Genomic DNA, 16537 nt, shown 5'->3' with positions numbered 1-16537 from the left:
GATTCAAGAACAGTTTTTACCCAAGTGCAGTATTGAGTTTAAATGCGGGGCCATAGGTTTTTGGTGGAATTTTAATTGCTGAGAGAAAACGGGGTATCTATATTTGGATGGTGAAAGTTGTGTTTATTTTAACTTTTTTTTGTAGTGTTGTCCAGTTTTACCTTGGGGAAGAGCACCTCATTTCGTTGCACCCACTTGTGAGCGCAATGACAAATAAATTTCTTATGTCTTATGTCTTATGTCTTATGTCTTATAAGTTGGAGGGTTTCATAAATATAACAAATATCATGAACAAGGTTGGAAACCTAAAAAAATGTAAACAATTGCATTTAAGTTTTCTTTAAAAATAGCAGAAGCTGTTTACCATTAGCTCATATTTTTTCTTGTTTTGTTTATTTTTTGTTTGTAACTTGGCCGGCATCTGGGGACTACCAAAATCACCTGAGGCAACACATTCAACCCTTTTTTAGAAGCGGTGCTCATTCAGTCGATAAAAGACTTCTGATTGTCACGGCATATGTTTTTCCTTACCCTGTATTTCTGCATTTATTGAACTCTGTTTTGCAATTTGTCATTGGAAGTTAAAAATGCATTTGATTTCTCCCCTTCCGATCATGTTTCTGAGGTGACTCTGTTATGGGAAGATTTCTGAGGATCAGACCTTCTCTGTTGACTGAGAACAGGGTCTTTCTTGTGAGCTATCACTTGATTCCTTCACAGGAATGTATCTGTGTTATTTGGTTGCCCTACACCTAACACAGGAACTCCATAAGTCACCTTCCCATGTTCTTATGTGGTCCCAGCATGTCCAAACAGAGCAGAAAGATCCAGGAGAAATACCACCGTCTAGTTTAAAGGTAAAGGTTCCCCTTGACAATTTGTCCAGTCATGTCCGACACTAGGCAACGGTGCTCATCTCCGTTTCCAACCCACAGAGCTAGCGTTTGCCCACAGACAATCCTCCGTGGTCACGTGGCCAGCGTGTCCAGACACAGAATGCCATTTACCTTCCCACCGTGGTGGTCCCTATTTATCTACTCGCATTTTTGCATTTTGCATGCTTTCAAACCGCTAGGTTGGCGGGAGCTGGGACAAGCAACGGGGGATCACTCCAATGCATGGATTTGATCTTACGACAGCTGGTCTTCTGACCTTGCAGCACAGAGGCTTCAGCAGTTTAACCCACAGAGCCACCCCGTCCCTACTGTCTAGTTTAAGCAGTACCAAATGAGGTGAACCAGTGTTTAGTGCAAGTCTACTTTATACTCCATATCTTGGTGGTAAGTCTTGAAGTTCTGTTTCTGATACCTCCAGGTAGCTCAGACAAACCCTGGGATGAAGCCTCAAAGAGCTGCTGTCAGTTTGTGTAGACAATTCAGTCTTTGGTTGGGTGTAATGAAATTTCTTTGTACCTTATCTATGGTCAAGACAAGACAGGGCCTTCTCCGTGAACTTCTGGAACTTTTTTGCCCCACAAAGGCTAGATGGTTTCCTCTCTTACTTTCATCCACCAGCTTATAAGGGTGAAGATGGTGGAGATGACGGTGATCATGGCATGTTTTTGCTATGTGGTGCGTTTTGGTTTTGATGGGGTTTTTTTTTATCCCACTTGTTTTGGCTGCCTTGATTGTGTGTTATATGCTCCTGTACTTTTAAGACTTTTTGAGCTATCCATCTGCTGTAAACCAGGCTAAGCGGTGCAGGAGCACTGCAGAGGTGGGAATGGGGTTTCCTAAATAAAAATAAAGATAATTTTTTTAAAAAGGGAAATAAAAAATAAATAAATAAAGGAAAAGGATACGGATCTTGATGGACAGATGATCTGGTTTAGTGTAAGGCAATTTTTGCACCCTTTGCCCAGTTGAACATCTTTAGCTGCAGAGTTCAGCTGCAAAAGCAGAGTCATCAAAATAATCTCTCTCTGGTCTTGCCTTGGCATGTGAAGTTTTCCATGCTGGTATGTCTTTTTTTGTAATGGTCAGTTCTCCATTTATACCAGTGTTTCCATTGGTCCGGCAGGCTCCCCTTTCTGTGCCCGGTCTCCCACCGGTTGCGAGATCAGTCATGCCATGGGTTGCATGAGCGATCATGGTCTTCCGTGGGAAATGGTTGTAGAATTCTTTGTGCTCCGAAGCGGATGCTGGCCAAGGCATGCTGAAACAAGCATGTGGACATCTGTGCTTTTGGAGACCAGGGGAAATCAGAGGAGAATTTTAGGAAGGAGTTCTCACTTCCCGAGCGTGCTAAATTTTGAGCTGACACCCATTTTTGGATCAGCTCGTCCTCGCAGGAACATTGAAAGTGGAACGCTGGATTAATTTGTTACATTGAATGTGTACAAATGATATCAAAGCGGTCAGAACAACAAGTGGCATTTCCACCCCATGTGTAGGTATATCTATATAAGCACACTTACACACATGTTAATATATGTGTGTTTGTGTCAATATGCATCTGCAAATATATATTGTGAGTATACACACACACACAAAACACATCTGTGCAGTGGTGCCTCGCTAGACAATGATAATCCGTTTCACTGAAATCGCTGTTTAGCGAAATCATTGTCTAGCGAAAAGCAAATTGTCGTCTAGCGAAAATCGGTTTGTGAAGCAGGGACCAAACATTGTCCAGCAAAATTGCCCCATAGGAATCACTGTTTTGCGAATCGCTATAGCGATCGCAAAAAGATCAATGTCTAGTGAAAAAACTGTCATGCGGGGTAACTGTCTAGCGAGGCACCACTGTATGTATTTATAATATGTGTTATGTGCCATCATGTTGGCTCCAATTCATATCTACCCTAATAGGACTTTAAAGGTAAATGAGATCTTTAAGGAGTGGTTTTACCAGTTCCACCCCCCCAACGACCTTCCATGGCTGTTCTCCCGAGTCCTAGTCCATCACTCTAACCACTATGTACATTACACTGGGAGTCCATTTACACTACACAGTGGCCAATATCTTTCTGTGTAGCTACACCTGCCGAACCCAAAGGAGTGCAAGCAGTTGTGAAATTCCTTCCAGCCGTGTCCAGCAATCCGTCCGGCAGGCACCGTTGTGCCATCAGGCATGTAAGGCAGACAGCCATGGCAAACACCACCACCAATTTTGACAGGCGTAATGCTCCACAACGGTAAATTCAATGGGGAATCAGCCAGTCGAGATTTACAACGGCATTTCTGGCACAGCTCTTGCCTTCCCTTCCAACCCCCTCCCCATTTCTTGTGAAAAAAATGGGTGGGCAGCTGGCAGGTCTTAGGACCTTGGGAGAAAACTATGGGGCCAGTCAGCTTTTTAAAGTTCAGAGAAAGAGAGGCAGTAAAGGGAGAAGAGGCTTCACGTTTCTATGGTCCGATGAAGCTGGTTATTCAGTTCATGCCTGCATATTTTCAGGAAGAAAACCAGCTGCCTTCCCTCACTTGAGCCAGATAGATCGGTGGAGCAGAAGGACGCAAGAATATCTCACCGAACAGTGCAGGAGAGCAACCCGACTTTCCGCTCCACATCAACACCTTCCAGTCAATGTAGTTACAAGTCTGCAAGCACCTCACTCCAGATAGAACAGCCTTCCTTTACAGGCTGGGAGATGGCTGAGCAGTCCACACTCCCTGTGGGAGAAGTCTTTTAAACAGAAATATTAGGCTGCGGAGACAAGAAATAAATAAATGAAAAGCTTACAGAGAGGTAGAGAGAGAAAAGACTCTCCTGGCTTTTACAATCTGCCTAGGAATCCCCACATCCATGAGATTTAGACGATCAGAAGCAAAAGTGAATACAGGGCTGGTACATTTAAATCCCAAATGTAAGAAATGTCAGTTTCCGACACAGAGGAAAACACAATTTGCAGAAATTCCTTCTTCTACACAGTTATTAAATGGTGGCCCCTTTGCACCAGGTCTTAAAAGACCAGGTTACGGAGATTCCCCTTCACATCACGGCCAAGATCTTGTTTAGATTTCCATGTGCGGGGCTAATGACTGTGCAACCAGCTGTGCTGTTCAACAGCACGTCTGTTGTGCGTCTGGCGGCTCAACCCCATAACCAGCCACGCAACAATGGGGCATAAGGAGTGTTCACAGGAAAATACGCACAAACATAGTGGCCCGTGGAACCAGGTCTCAATTTGTCCTGAGGCTCACTGCAGGCAGCATGCCAAGCGCGGTGCAGTTTTCCATTGGACCTCATTCATAGCAGCTTTGCATTTGGCCAGTTTAGCTGAAAACCTCCCAGTGCCAAGAACACAGAGAAAGGCGAGCTATTGTTTCTCCCTCTCTCATAGAGTTATGAAGAACTTCCCTACCATGTAAGGTTTAGTACTGATCAATGAGCTAATATGTATTAATTCTTATGAACACACCTCGATTCGAAATGGCTCAGGGGTGCCTCCCCAGTCCACCCCCCTTTTCAAAGGGGAGGACAAGGATAAGAGGGGGGAAACCCTTAGAAAGAGGGCCTCCTTCAGAATCCACCCAGGCCAGATGTTAGCTGACAATACGCTAAGGATCAGGCCCACTAGGCACAGTTTCCACCCCCTTGATCTAAAGTCTGCATATTACTCTCACTAGGAAGCTGAGATCGAGTTCTTCTCTTGCTTCGCTGACACCACACAAACATGGTGGCAGGTCCCTGACCCACATTCCTGAGATCACAGATGACAGGGATCAAGTAGCAGGTAGCGGGTCAAATCCAAGAGAAGATGGAGACTCCAATGTTTTGTGGAGCAGTGAATTTGTTCTGGTTTTTAGTCTGCAATTTGAAGGAGCTGTCCGGGGTGCTGAAGCTCTAGATGTGGGCTGAAGAGTCCCTCCCTTGCCCCTGGACAGCTCCTGTAAAGTTCTTATTGAAACCCGGACTGGAGTCCACCTGCTTCCCTTGGGCTGGACCTCTGCCTAGGATCCCAGATAAAACACACCACCCTTAGCTCAAGGAGTACGATGCCCAAGCTTGTGCAAAGCAGCTGTTGACATCTCTTTCTCTCTCTCTCTCTCTGTCTCTCTGTCTCTCTCTCTCTTTCTCGCTGGGATGTATGCACCAATTTCTATTTCTGTCTTTTCTCTCTCCCCAGCACTTGCCTCATCTAAATAATCTCACAGGCGTTTGCTGCAGTGAAGGAAGAACTTCCAAAAAAGCTTCCCGGGACTGAGTTCCTTCAAGGCACAGGGACGACAGTTCAGCCTCCGGCAGGCTGTGCTTTCCGTGGGTGAGGAGCATGCAGTGGCAAAAGGAAAACAAGATAGCGAGGTAATGGCTAACAAGGGTGTCTGAACACAACAAAGAATCTCCCAGTGTCTTAAAGGCTAGTAAGCTTTCACCTCTTAATCATCAGCAGGCTGCAGCCTCCTTCATCAGCCCTAGCACTAAATGCAGTGGTTTTCGATCCAGGAAACCAGGCGTGCTAATCTCCAGCGTGCCACAAGCCTCCTTGTCGGTTTTGCTGAACACATTAGCAGAGTGTGCTCACTCTGGAGAAGGCTGCCGTGGATTATAGTCAAAGATGCCTCTAATTACAGCTTGATTAAAACTGTTTTCCTGGACTATAAACCCCATAGATCCCTCAATGGTTCTCAGAGTTTCTGGGAGACACCGCTGGAAAAGTAACTTACGTTCGCTTGGCTTCTGTTCTAGCATCTAGCAAGCAGGGTGCAAAAGCGCAGCTGTCTCCCACCCTCACCTGCAGTGCCCACTACCAATATTCAGAGACCAGTTCCTTTTTTTAAAACTACAAATCTCAGAATTCCCGACAGTAAGACCTTTTGTGCCAGCTGGGTGATCTGGGCTGTTGATAGCCACAAAAGAATTTTTTTTTTCCTGGCAATCTTTGGGCATTTGGGGTATACTGCTCCTGAAGATGGAGGCTTCATGTGACCAACTTGACAAAGCAGGAGAGAGGAAGGGGTGGGGAGTGAAACAAAGGTGAGGGTACCTCGATAAACATTGGCTGGCAGACTCTTCAAGAACCGGGTCTCTAACTAATCCGTAGTGCACTGGGTTGACTGCCACAAAAAAGGGAAGGAGAGCCACCTGCTTAGAGAGGGAATTAAGAGGAATTAATGCAACCCCGGAAGAGAAGGGAGTTTAACACAGGCCAGGAACCGAGACCTTTCAATGCAACTCTCATGCTTTCCAGCAGTATATCAGGAAATATCAGTTGTCCCGGAGCCACAGGGCCAAGGAGCAGTCTTCTGGCATTCTCTAGGGAGGTGGGGAAATTGTGGTTGACCACTGTGAGAGCCCCCGAAAACGCAGGCTGTGGGCCCTATCCACCAGCAGGGACCCTGCCTTTCTTCTCTCCAAAAAAAGAAAAACAAGAAAAGAAAGAAAGAAAGAAAGAAAGAAAAGAAAAGAAAAAGAAAAAAAGAAAGAAAGAAAGAAAAGAAAAAAAAACACCCCCGACCCTTGCTGTCTTGGGGGACCCGGTCCCTCCATTTCCCACCCACCCACCCTCCGAGGCTTCATCCCCGTCTGGTTACCTTTCTCGCCCCCTCCCCGAAGCAGGGAGGGCGAGGATGCCCAGGGCAGCTCGGCAGCCGGGCCGAGGAGCGCTCTTCCTCCCGGAGATCCCAAGACGCGTCTGGAGCAGAAACGGGGTAGGGGGTTGGGGAGGATGCTGGAGCGAGGGGGCAAGGAAGGAAGAAAGGGGGGAGAGGAATAAAAGAGTCTCCGCCCCGTGTCCCCCCCCCCCAGCTGCCCCCGCGCCCCCATTCCCGGGGCGTGACGTCAGCTGCTCGCCCCCCCCCTCCCCAGTCCAAGGCGAGCCTGCCTTCCCCCGAAGCCTGCCCATTCAAAGGGCTTGGGCAGCCGTCGGAGCCGGAGCCGAAGCCGCAGCGAGCCGAGGAGGGAGCGAGCGCACGGCGGAGCGCAGCGCCTGCCTGGCTCTGCCGGCCCCCTGGAGACCGGTGGGTGGGTGGCTGGAGCGTGGCCTCCGAGAGGCTGATGTGGGGCTGGCCACCCGTCGGGGACCTCCGCCTCTCCCCACGGCCAGGGCCAGCCCGGCGCCTCGGCAGCCCGACCGCGCCGGAGGAAAGATGCTGCGCGCCCCGGCGGAGACGGCGGGCACCCTCGCCTCCTCCTGAGTGAGTACCGCAGCCCTGGCGCTCGCCTGCCAGCTCGCCTCTCGGCTGCCGCCCCCGCCGCCCTCTTTCCTCCTTGGCTCCCCCCAAACCCCCAAACCCACACACCGCAAACAGAGGCGCGCACCTACCGGGGGCTTTCGCCTCGCCAACTGCCCGGGAGTCGCCAGCCTTAAGGAGAGGGAAGCGTTCTTTGTAGGAAAGAAAAGGAAAAGCAAATTGTGTTTTGCTTTTTTTTCCAGTAGGAGAGAGAGAGGGGGAGGGGGGAACTGCACTAGGTACAAGGGCTTAGCGGTGTTAATATCGCTGGAGGCTCCTTCTTCCTTGCGCGCGCCCGGCCAACGCACAGACGCGGGCTTTCTCTCCCTAAGAGAGGCCAAAGGGAACCGCAAAACCCAAAGTAACTCCTCGCGGGGGGCGCGCGCGCACACACACACACGCAAAAAGAAAGAAAGAAAGAAAGAAAGAAAGAAAGAAAGAAAGAAAGAAAGAAAGAAAGAAAGAAAGAAAGAAAGAAAGAAGAGGGAAGGAAGGATTAAAGACAGGGAGAAACAAGGATGTGGAGGAGAAGGGTTTTGGGGGATGTTGGGGTTTCACCCGGGAGGGTGAATTTCCATTCCTTGTGGTCGAGGAGACTTTGCTGGTTCTCATTCTCTCCTCTTGGCTTCCCTTCCCTGCTGGTAACAGACTGAGTGGAGTAGTGGTGGAGAGTTTGGAATGAGGATGTTTAGGGGTGCAGAGTTTCCAAAATGTGTTTGGGGGGGAACCTCGTTCTTACATGCCTTTCTCTCTTATTTTTTTGGTGTGTGTGTGTGTGTGTGGAAGAGGCAACTCATCCAAGTTGTGTTGGATCTTTCCGCTTTCTTCCCCTTCCTCCCCACCCCCCTACCCCCCCCCCCGGATCAACTCTCAGTCCAAAGAAGGGCAGTGAGAATGGACCCGGAGGACCAGTGGGGTTTTGCAAAGTGCGGGGGGGGGCCCACAGAGAGCTGTGAAGGTCAAGAGATGGGGGGCAAGGAGAACCGGGAGCAGGAAGCATTTGACATGCAGAGCCATGGGGTGGGGGGGTTTGGAGGGGTGGGGGGTTATCAGGACGGAAGGGATGAGCGTAGCTCCCGCTTGGCACAAAAGGAGCCAGTGTGAGGTCAGGATAGGCTTCCTTTGGCAAGTGGGGAGGACGCCCTCATGCCTCCCCCCCCCAACTCTGGCGGAGCCCAGACACTGCAGGGCTGTTCTCCCGTCGCCCTGGTGGAAGATGTGAAAGAAGGAGAGTTAAGAGGGAAAAGCCTTCGCTGTGCAGAGTCTATTGAAGTAAAAGAAGATCTTTGTTGTATGGAGGCTTGAAGGGCTTTGGGTCCATGACAAGGAGTCCTCCGCGCTAATCTCTCTGCTGGTGAAATAAGCAGTGATTGAATTATGCAGGGAAAAAAAAGGGGGGGGAGAGGAAGAGAAAGAAGAGTGCTTCCCCCCCCCTTCTTCCTGAGATGCTGTTTCCTTTGCTTTCCTGGCAAAGGACAGGACCCAGCTGAGGCGCTGGTTACAGCTCTTGGGGACTTGATGGGATCCTTCCCTGAGCGACTGGGGTGGAAAGAGTCGGGCTGAGTCAGGTCGCAGGGGTGAGGGCTTTTCATTCTGGTGGAAAACAAGGGTGAGGAGGTGGGGGGTGGAGGCCAAGCGGTGGAGGGTGTCTGTGTGGAAGGGACGAGCCGGAGCTCTCTTGCCAGGCACAAAAGAGGCCAGTGTGAGCCTGAGATAGGGTTCCCATGGCAAGGGGGAGCTCATGAATCGAGGGGGAGGGGAGGGACCGGAGGAGGAGGAGGAGAGAACTATGGAAGTGCCAAGTCTGGCGATTGCTCTTGGCAATGCAACCAGCTGGAGCAGAGGGAAGGCAGGGATGTAGGAATAAAGTAGGGCATGGTCTGTTAGCAAGTTAACTGCTTCCCACGTCTCTCTCTCTCTCTTTCTCTCTCTCTTTCTTCCCTCTCCTCCCCTTCCTAGGAATTCAGGGTGGGGGCTGGGGCACAGCTCTGGCCATGAATAGGAAAAAACTGGAGGAAGAGGAGGAGGGAGTGAAGAGTGAGCTGCTGAGGAGGCTGGGAAGAAGTCCAACGTACAAGGGAGAGGCCGGGGATGTTAGAGGAGATGGGAAAGGCGAAAATGTACTTCTGAGTCGGAGAGGTTCTGAAACCAGTCCGAAGGAAAGCAGCTGTGGGGCATTTGCCACCAGCTTGCTTCGTTTCTCTTTCGTTTGGTTCCACCTCCCCAGATGGCCTGATTTTTCGTAATGTTGTTGCTGTGGATGATGGGGATGATGATGATGAGGTCGTTGTTTTAAGCCGGGGTTCTGCTTTCTCCCTCCATGCCTTCTTTCAGGTTTGACCGTAGGTGCTGAGGCTGAGCTTGACGGAGCATAAAGATGCTGAAGGGTGTTTGGCTGCTGAGCGTCTTCACAGTGGCTGGGATCTTGCCGACGGAGAGCCGCAAACCTGCCAAAGACATTTGCAGTAAGAGCCGGTGCCCTTGCGAGGAGAAAGAGAACGTGCTGAATATTAATTGTGAAAACAAGGGATTTACAACCGTCAGCCTCCTCCTGCCTCCACCGTCCAAGATCTATCAACTCTTCCTCAATGGAAATGCCTTCACCCGTCTCTACCCCAACGAATTCGTCAACTACTCCAACGCCGTGACCCTTCACCTGGGCAATAACGACATGCAAGAGATCCGGACCGGAGCCTTTGTTGGCCTTCGGACTCTTAAGAGGCTACACCTCAACAACAACAAGTTGGAGGTCCTACGGGAGGACACTTTTCTGGGTTTGGAAAGCCTGGAATATCTACAGGCTGACTACAACTACATCAGCTCTATTGAGGCCGGAGCTTTCAGCAAGCTCAACAAGCTGAAGGTGTTGATCCTCAACGACAATCTCCTGTTGTCGCTTCCTAGCAATGTGTTCCGTTTTGTTCTCCTGACCCACCTGGACCTCCGAGGGAACAGGCTGAAGATGATGCCTTTTGCTGGTGTCCTGGAGCATATCGGTGGCATCATGGAGATCCAGCTGGAGGAGAATCCATGGAACTGTACCTGTGACCTTCTGCCCCTCAAAGCTTGGCTGGACACCATCACCGTCTTCGTTGGGGAGATCGTCTGCGAAACCCCTTTCAGGTTGCATGGGAAAGACGTCACCCAACTCACAAGACAGGATCTCTGTCCTCGGAAAAGTGCTGGTGACTCTAACCAGAGAGAGAGGCACCCCTCCCACTCAGACACACATATCCAGAGGTATCCCCCAACAGCCAACTCTGCTGTTGGGGCTACTAAGGCCCCCAAAGCAAGCCGCCCACCTAAAACGAGGAACCGCCCAACACCCCGGGTCACAGTGTCTAAAGACAGGCAAATCTTTGGACCTATCATGGTCTACCAGACCAAGTCCCCTGTGCCACTCACCTGCCCGGCTGGTTGTGTCTGCACTTCCCAAGGTTCGGACAATGGGTTGAATGTCAACTGCCAAGAGAAAAAAATTGGGAACATCTCTGATCTCCACCCTCGGCCCACCAGTCCAAAGAAACTTTACCTGACCAGCAATTATTTGCAAACTATCTACAAAACAGATCTCCTGGAATACAGCTCCCTGGATTTGTTGCATTTGGGGAACAACCGGATTGCAGTGATCCAAGAAGGTGCCTTCTGTAATCTCACCACTTTACGCCGACTTTATCTCAATGGCAATTACCTTGAGATCCTGTATCCTTCCATGTTCGAAGGGCTGAACAACTTGCAGTACCTCTATTTAGAGTATAATGTGATTAAAGATATCCTGCCACGCACCTTTAACGCACTGGGAAACCTTCACCTCTTGTTTCTCAACAACAACCTGCTGAGATCGCTGCCTGATAATGTGTTCAGGGGCACCACCCTGACAAGACTCAACCTGCGGAACAATCATTTCTCCTACTTGCCTGTCCGAGGGGTCCTTGACCAGCTTTCGGCTCTGATCCAGATTGACCTTCAAGAAAACCCTTGGGATTGCACCTGTGACATCTTGGGCCTGAGGAACTGGATCGAACGAGTCACGGAGCAGAACAACCGGCAGTCGGGGGCCCCTGTTGTCATTAACGAAGTGATCTGCGATTCCCCGGCAAAGCACACTGGCGAACATCTCAAGACCCTGAGCAAGGACGCCATCTGTCCGGAGAACCCCAACATGTTAGACTCCTCTTTCTTCTCGCCAAACCCAAACACAGATACGCCCCTGGCCTTCAGTATTTTTCCCAGTTCTTATCCAGAAATGCACACTGAAGTCCCTCTCTCTGTCTTAATTCTGGGCCTGCTGGTGGTGTTCATTTTGTCCGTCTGTTTCGGGGCTGGCCTCTTTGTCTTTGTCCTGAAACGCCGCAAGGGTATGCCAAGTGTCCCCAGCAGCACCAACAACCTCGACGTAAGCTCCTTCCAGTTGCAGTACAGTTGCTACAACAGTGAGGTCCACGACAAAGCGGAAGGACACGTGTATAATTACATCCCACCTCCGGTGGGCCAGATGTGCCAGAATCCCATCTATATGCAGAAGGAAGGTGATCCGGTGGCTTACTACAGAAATCTCCATGAGTATAGCTATAGTAACCTTGAACCGAAAAAGGACGAGTCGGCTAGCCTAGCATTTACAATCACAGCTGCCGAGATGCTAGAGAAACAGGCCTTCTCGAGAGAGCCGGAGTTGTTGTATCAAAACATTGTGGAAAGGGTGAAGGAGCTGCCGAGCGGAAGCCTTGTCCATTATAACTTTTGCACTCTGCCCAAAAGGCAGTTCGCCCCTTCCTACGAGTCGAGGCGTCAAAACCAGGACAGACTAAACAAAACGGTTTTGTACGGGACTCCGCGGAAATATTTTACAGAACAATCCAAACCTGAGCTTCCTTTACTCCAAGGAAAACTACAGAACGAACCAGACTACCTCGAAGTTCTGGAAAAACAAACTGCCATTAGCCAGCTGTGAAGGATTTTATTTTGTGCTTTTTTTTTTCTTTTTTTTGAGGGGGGGCGCTAACAAGGACGGCCCAGGGATTCCTTTACTAAGGGAGGAAAGTCTTTCAAAAAATAACTAACCCAGTTCTGAACTTGGCACACCGACCTGATGTGTCTCATTCTCAACTGTTCCCATGTCCTCAAATAATCTTTATATAACGCCAGGGCTATGATGGGTGCTTTTTGTTTTTTAAATAGTGATGCCCCCTTAACTTATTTCTTGCATCTCTTTCCCTGACACACCCCACAGCTCTTCTGAAATGGGAGCTGATTGAATGTTTCTACTAGAGAATTTGTTTCAATGTTCTTCTTGGGCCTGAGGAACTGGATAGAACGAATCACAGAGCAAGAAAACCTTGCAGTCGGTGGGCCCTGTTCTTATTAAGGATCTGTGATTCCTCAGCAAAGCAGGCTGGAGAACATCTCAAGACCTTGCACAGTAGGGCAATACAAGGGTGTTAGAAAAAAGGGTTTCTTCCCTTCTGTCCCACAACATACACATGGATTTGAAAGGTAAAAACCATGTATTAAACTGATGATATCCAAATATTTTCTATTTTTCCTTTTCTTCCTCCATAAGGTAGAACCTACATCTCTTCCTTCCTTCCTTCCTTCCTTCCTTCCTTCCTTCCTTCCTTCCTTCCTTCCTTCCTTCCTTCCTTCCTTCCTTCCTTCCTTCCTTCCTTCCTTCCTCCTATTTGTAAATAATATTGCCAGTACAGCTCTTTCAATTACCGACTACAGCCACTGGGCGTCACCTTCTATTTTTTTTGTGCTGTTAAAGTGCCTTCGCACTTTAAGTACGTTATTACTTAATTGTCACGCTTAGCTTTGATAAATCCGAATCTATTTTAATGTATTGTATTTTTGAAGGTTTGAAACACACATGTAAATTAGAGCTACCTGTCGGCTGCGTTACGTCGAAAGGGGGGCTGGCTGCCAAAGTGCCAGCAATCCCAGCCCCTCTTTCTGTGAGTCTAGTTCTGAGACCTTTTTTTAAAAAATAAACGGAACTGTAAAATCTGCCCTATCCTGGTTCCAGTCCTCTTCCCAAACTCTCCAGACTTATTTTACATTGGAAATGGACTAAGAATTTCGCAGTGGAGACCGGCATCAGAGCTGTCTCATCAGAGAGGGAGACGTTCATTAACAAAACAGACATTTAACGTGACATGGACGCAGCCAGCTCAACAAATCTGCCAGCTTTGTTTTCTGCTGCAACTCTAACACCTGTCATAATGTTCCGTGTTTTTTCAGGTTCTTTGCCTAATTAAGAGAACATTACTTTACCTGTAATATATTTTTTTCTGCATTAAAGTTAGATATTTTTATACGTTTAATGACAAGAGTCTACATTTCTCGTGATGGGTAAGTAGCAAAACGAAACAAAAAAAAATGAAATGGGAGGGGGAAAATCTCTTTGCAGGTATAATGTTTTGTTTGTGGTAAACGTTGCGACCAATAGGGTTTCTCATACAGAAAGAAATGGACTTCCTGGAGGATCAAAAATGCTGTGAAATATTGTCAGGGGTTAGATTAGAACCTGCCTTTGTTTCAAAAATAGCTTTGGTGTTCTATTTGGCTAACTCGTGGTGAGAAAGAGGAATTTGGGAAACCCATGCCTTGTAAACCCAAGCCAAATGTCCAAAAAATGGATAGATACCTACAAGTGGTCATAAGTTAGCCAAAAAGCTCTGATCTTGTGGTCAGATGTTTGGTAAGTGGGGTTGAAAACATGCCCAAAGTCAAAGATTCCTGAACTCTCATAGAATTCCCCAGGAAATAAAATGCTATAGCTGTGCTTTCCCGAGTATGTTCTGATCATTTATTCAATTTGTTCCCATTATTTTGGCTGTGAGAGCCCTTAGGAGATAAATAAGCATAAATCTTCAATAAATCCGATAATGATACAGATATATTCGCGAAGGCTTTCACGGCCGGGATCTAATGGTTGTTGTGGGTTTTTCAGGATCTTTGGCCATGTTCTGAAGGTTGTTCTTCCTAACGTTTCGCCAGTCTCTGTGGCCAGCATCTTCAGAGGACGGCACTCTGTGCTCTGGTGTAGTTGGCTTGGGAGTCAACTACACCAACTACACCACAGCACAGAGAACACCAAGCTAACTACACCAGAGCACAGAGTGCTGTCCTCTGAAGATGCTGGCCACAGAGACTGGCAAAATGTTAGGAAGAACAACCTTCAGAACACGGCCAAAGAGCCCAAAAACCCCACAACAACCATCGATACATATATACTTTGATTAAGATCCAAAGGTTCTGGCAGTGGGAAAACTAAACACCAGGCCTAAACCCAAGTGTGAGTCCCAACTGGGGGAGATTCACTGGCTGAAATCCTGTTGTGTAGCATAGTAAATTGCAGTAGGCACAATAGAGTTAGTGGTGATTGGGTGAGTCAACTCTTCCACAGATTTCAATGATTTGGTGGGACAACTCTTGTAGCAACTTGGTACACTACACAGCATGATTTCAGCCTCAGATTAGTTATCAAATATTGTCAGCAAATCCCATTGATTCAATGGGTCTACTTTAGCAAGGGCTCAGTGACTGGATTCAGGCTGTAGTTTTTCATGAGACCTGTGTTGCTTGGTAAGCCCTCCTTCCTTACATGTACTTCTGGATGCAGTTTCTTGTTGCTACCTGTCCTCCTTCTTTCAACATCTCTAACTGTTGAACCTCGGTCAATTGCTAGAGTTGTGTCTTCTCAGTCAAGGCCAGAGGTTGGGTGAGCCTCTCTTTTTCAGGTTTAAAAACTTCCAGAATGTCTCAGTCGACATGTCTGGCTCAGGGATCCTGGGGCATCTGGTTTGAAAAAGTAACTTTCCTTGGTTCCACTCAAAAAGCTATGACTTCCAGTTAGGCCTGAACTCAGAGCTTGGAAAACTGCTTGCTGAAAGTTAATTACAGTTGAAAGTTTGTTACAGTTTTCATGCCAAGGCCCTCCAATTAGTTAGTTGGTTTTTGCTATTTAGTCATTTCATCATGTCCAACTCTTCGTGACCCCATGGACCAGAGAACGCTGGGCCTTCCTGTCTTCCATGGCCTCCCGGAGTTGGGTCAAATTCATGTTGATCGCTTCGATGACCCTGTCCAACCATCTCATCCTCTGTCGTCCCCTTCTCCTCTTGCCTTCACACTTTCCCAACATCAGGGTCTTTTCCAGGGAGTCTTCTATTTTCATGAGATGGCCAAAGTATTGGAGCCTCAGCTTCAGGATCTTTCCTTCCAGTGAGCACTCAGGGTTGATTTCCTTCAGAATGGATAGGTTTGTTCTCCTTGCAGTCCAGGGGACTCTCAAGAGTCTCCTCCAGCACCACAATTCAAAAGCATCAATTCTTCAGCAGTCAGCTTTCTTTATGGTCCAGATCTCACTTCCGTACATCACTACAGGAAAAACCTATTGAAGTTAAGAGTTTAATACCTCTGTGGTAGTGATTGAAATGGATACAGTTACAAAATTGCCTCTTTCTCATTTTTCTTCACTATACCTGATGAATGGACCACACCACAAAAACAGTAAACCCATGCCCTGTGAATCTCTAACATAACTTATTACAGTTATGCTTTCTTATTGAAAAAATAATTAATCATGAGTAACTGTTTGTAAAAAGGGACATGTTGGCACTGTGGGTTAAACCGCAGAAGCCTCTGTGCTGCAAGGTCAAAAGATCAAGAAGTTGTAAGATCGAATCCACATGACAGCATGAGCTCCCATCGCTTGTCCCAGCTCCTGCCAATCCAGCTGTTCTAAAGCATGTAAATTTGTGAGTAGATAAATATATACCACCTCAGTGGGAAGGTAACAGCGTTCCGTGTCTAGTCATGCTGGCCACGTGACCAGGAAAACTGTCTTCGGACAAACGCTGGCTCTACGGCTTGGAAACAGGAATGAGCACCACACCCTCGAGCCGACATGACTGGACTAAATGTCAAGGGGAACCTTTACCTTTTTAATTGTTTGTAACTAGTTACTTCCCAGCTCTGAGCCAGACACATCTCAATTTAAGTTTGTAAGAGAAAGGGGGAAGGAGGAAGACCAGAACCTAGTGAAATGTATAAGGATTTTCCCTTCTTATTGAACAGCCAAGTTCCTCCATCTTCCAAGGCAGAAAACATACAAGAATAAAAACCAACAAACACATACTGTAAATTGGAGGAAAACACACATTATTTTGCCACAGAACATTTGCTCTGGATACTTTGAGCTTGTTCCTTTTCATGAAGAGATTTTAACATTTCATTCATATGAGAAAGAAATAGTCTATTTTATTTATTTATTCGACTTATGTATTAGCCCACTAGTGCACACTCTAGTCTGGGAGGCTTACGAGTCAAAAGTTATAAATCCCAGAGACCCCCCCCCCAACATGGCAAAACAAATCACAATATGGTATGAAACTCACCAATAAAAAAAAATCAGAAAGCAAGAA

The 16537-nt window shown here is 47.7% G+C and overlaps 1 protein-coding gene and 1 long non-coding RNA gene across 7 annotated transcripts; one reads left to right on the top strand and one right to left on the bottom strand.

Annotated features, from left to right (window-relative positions):
• Window positions 1–1806: 1806 nt before the first annotated feature.
• On the bottom strand, window positions 1807–7666 carry LOC140702349 (uncharacterized). 6 transcript variants are annotated; one of them, XR_013538708.1, is made up of 5 exons: window positions 7205–7666; window positions 6474–6610; window positions 5927–6027; window positions 3470–5188; window positions 1807–2175 (listed from the first exon to the last, which is right to left on the bottom strand). It is a non-coding gene; the product is annotated as an uncharacterized LOC140702349 (long non-coding RNA). The 6 variants fall into 6 exon arrangements; XR_013538705.1 differs by having other exon boundaries at window positions 5927–6024; XR_013538710.1 differs by having other exon boundaries at window positions 3470–3645; window positions 5927–6024.
• Window positions 6774–13432, top strand: SLITRK2 (SLIT and NTRK like family member 2). Its single transcript, XM_072981508.2, has 2 exons — window positions 6774–7076; window positions 9447–13432. Exon 2 carries the CDS (start codon window positions 9490–9492, stop codon window positions 12061–12063), a length of 2574 nt encoding a protein of 857 aa, XP_072837609.2. The 5' UTR covers window positions 6774–7076; window positions 9447–9489; the 3' UTR covers window positions 12064–13432.
• Window positions 13433–16537: the final 3105 nt, after the last annotated feature.

This window comes from Pogona vitticeps, chromosome 11 (assembly GCF_051106095.1).
Source record: "Pogona vitticeps strain Pit_001003342236 chromosome 11, PviZW2.1, whole genome shotgun sequence".
Classification (NCBI taxonomy): Eukaryota; Metazoa; Chordata; class Lepidosauria; order Squamata; family Agamidae; genus Pogona; species Pogona vitticeps.
Note: the sequence above shows the minus strand (reverse complement) of the source record. Positions and strands in the feature narration are given on the sequence as shown.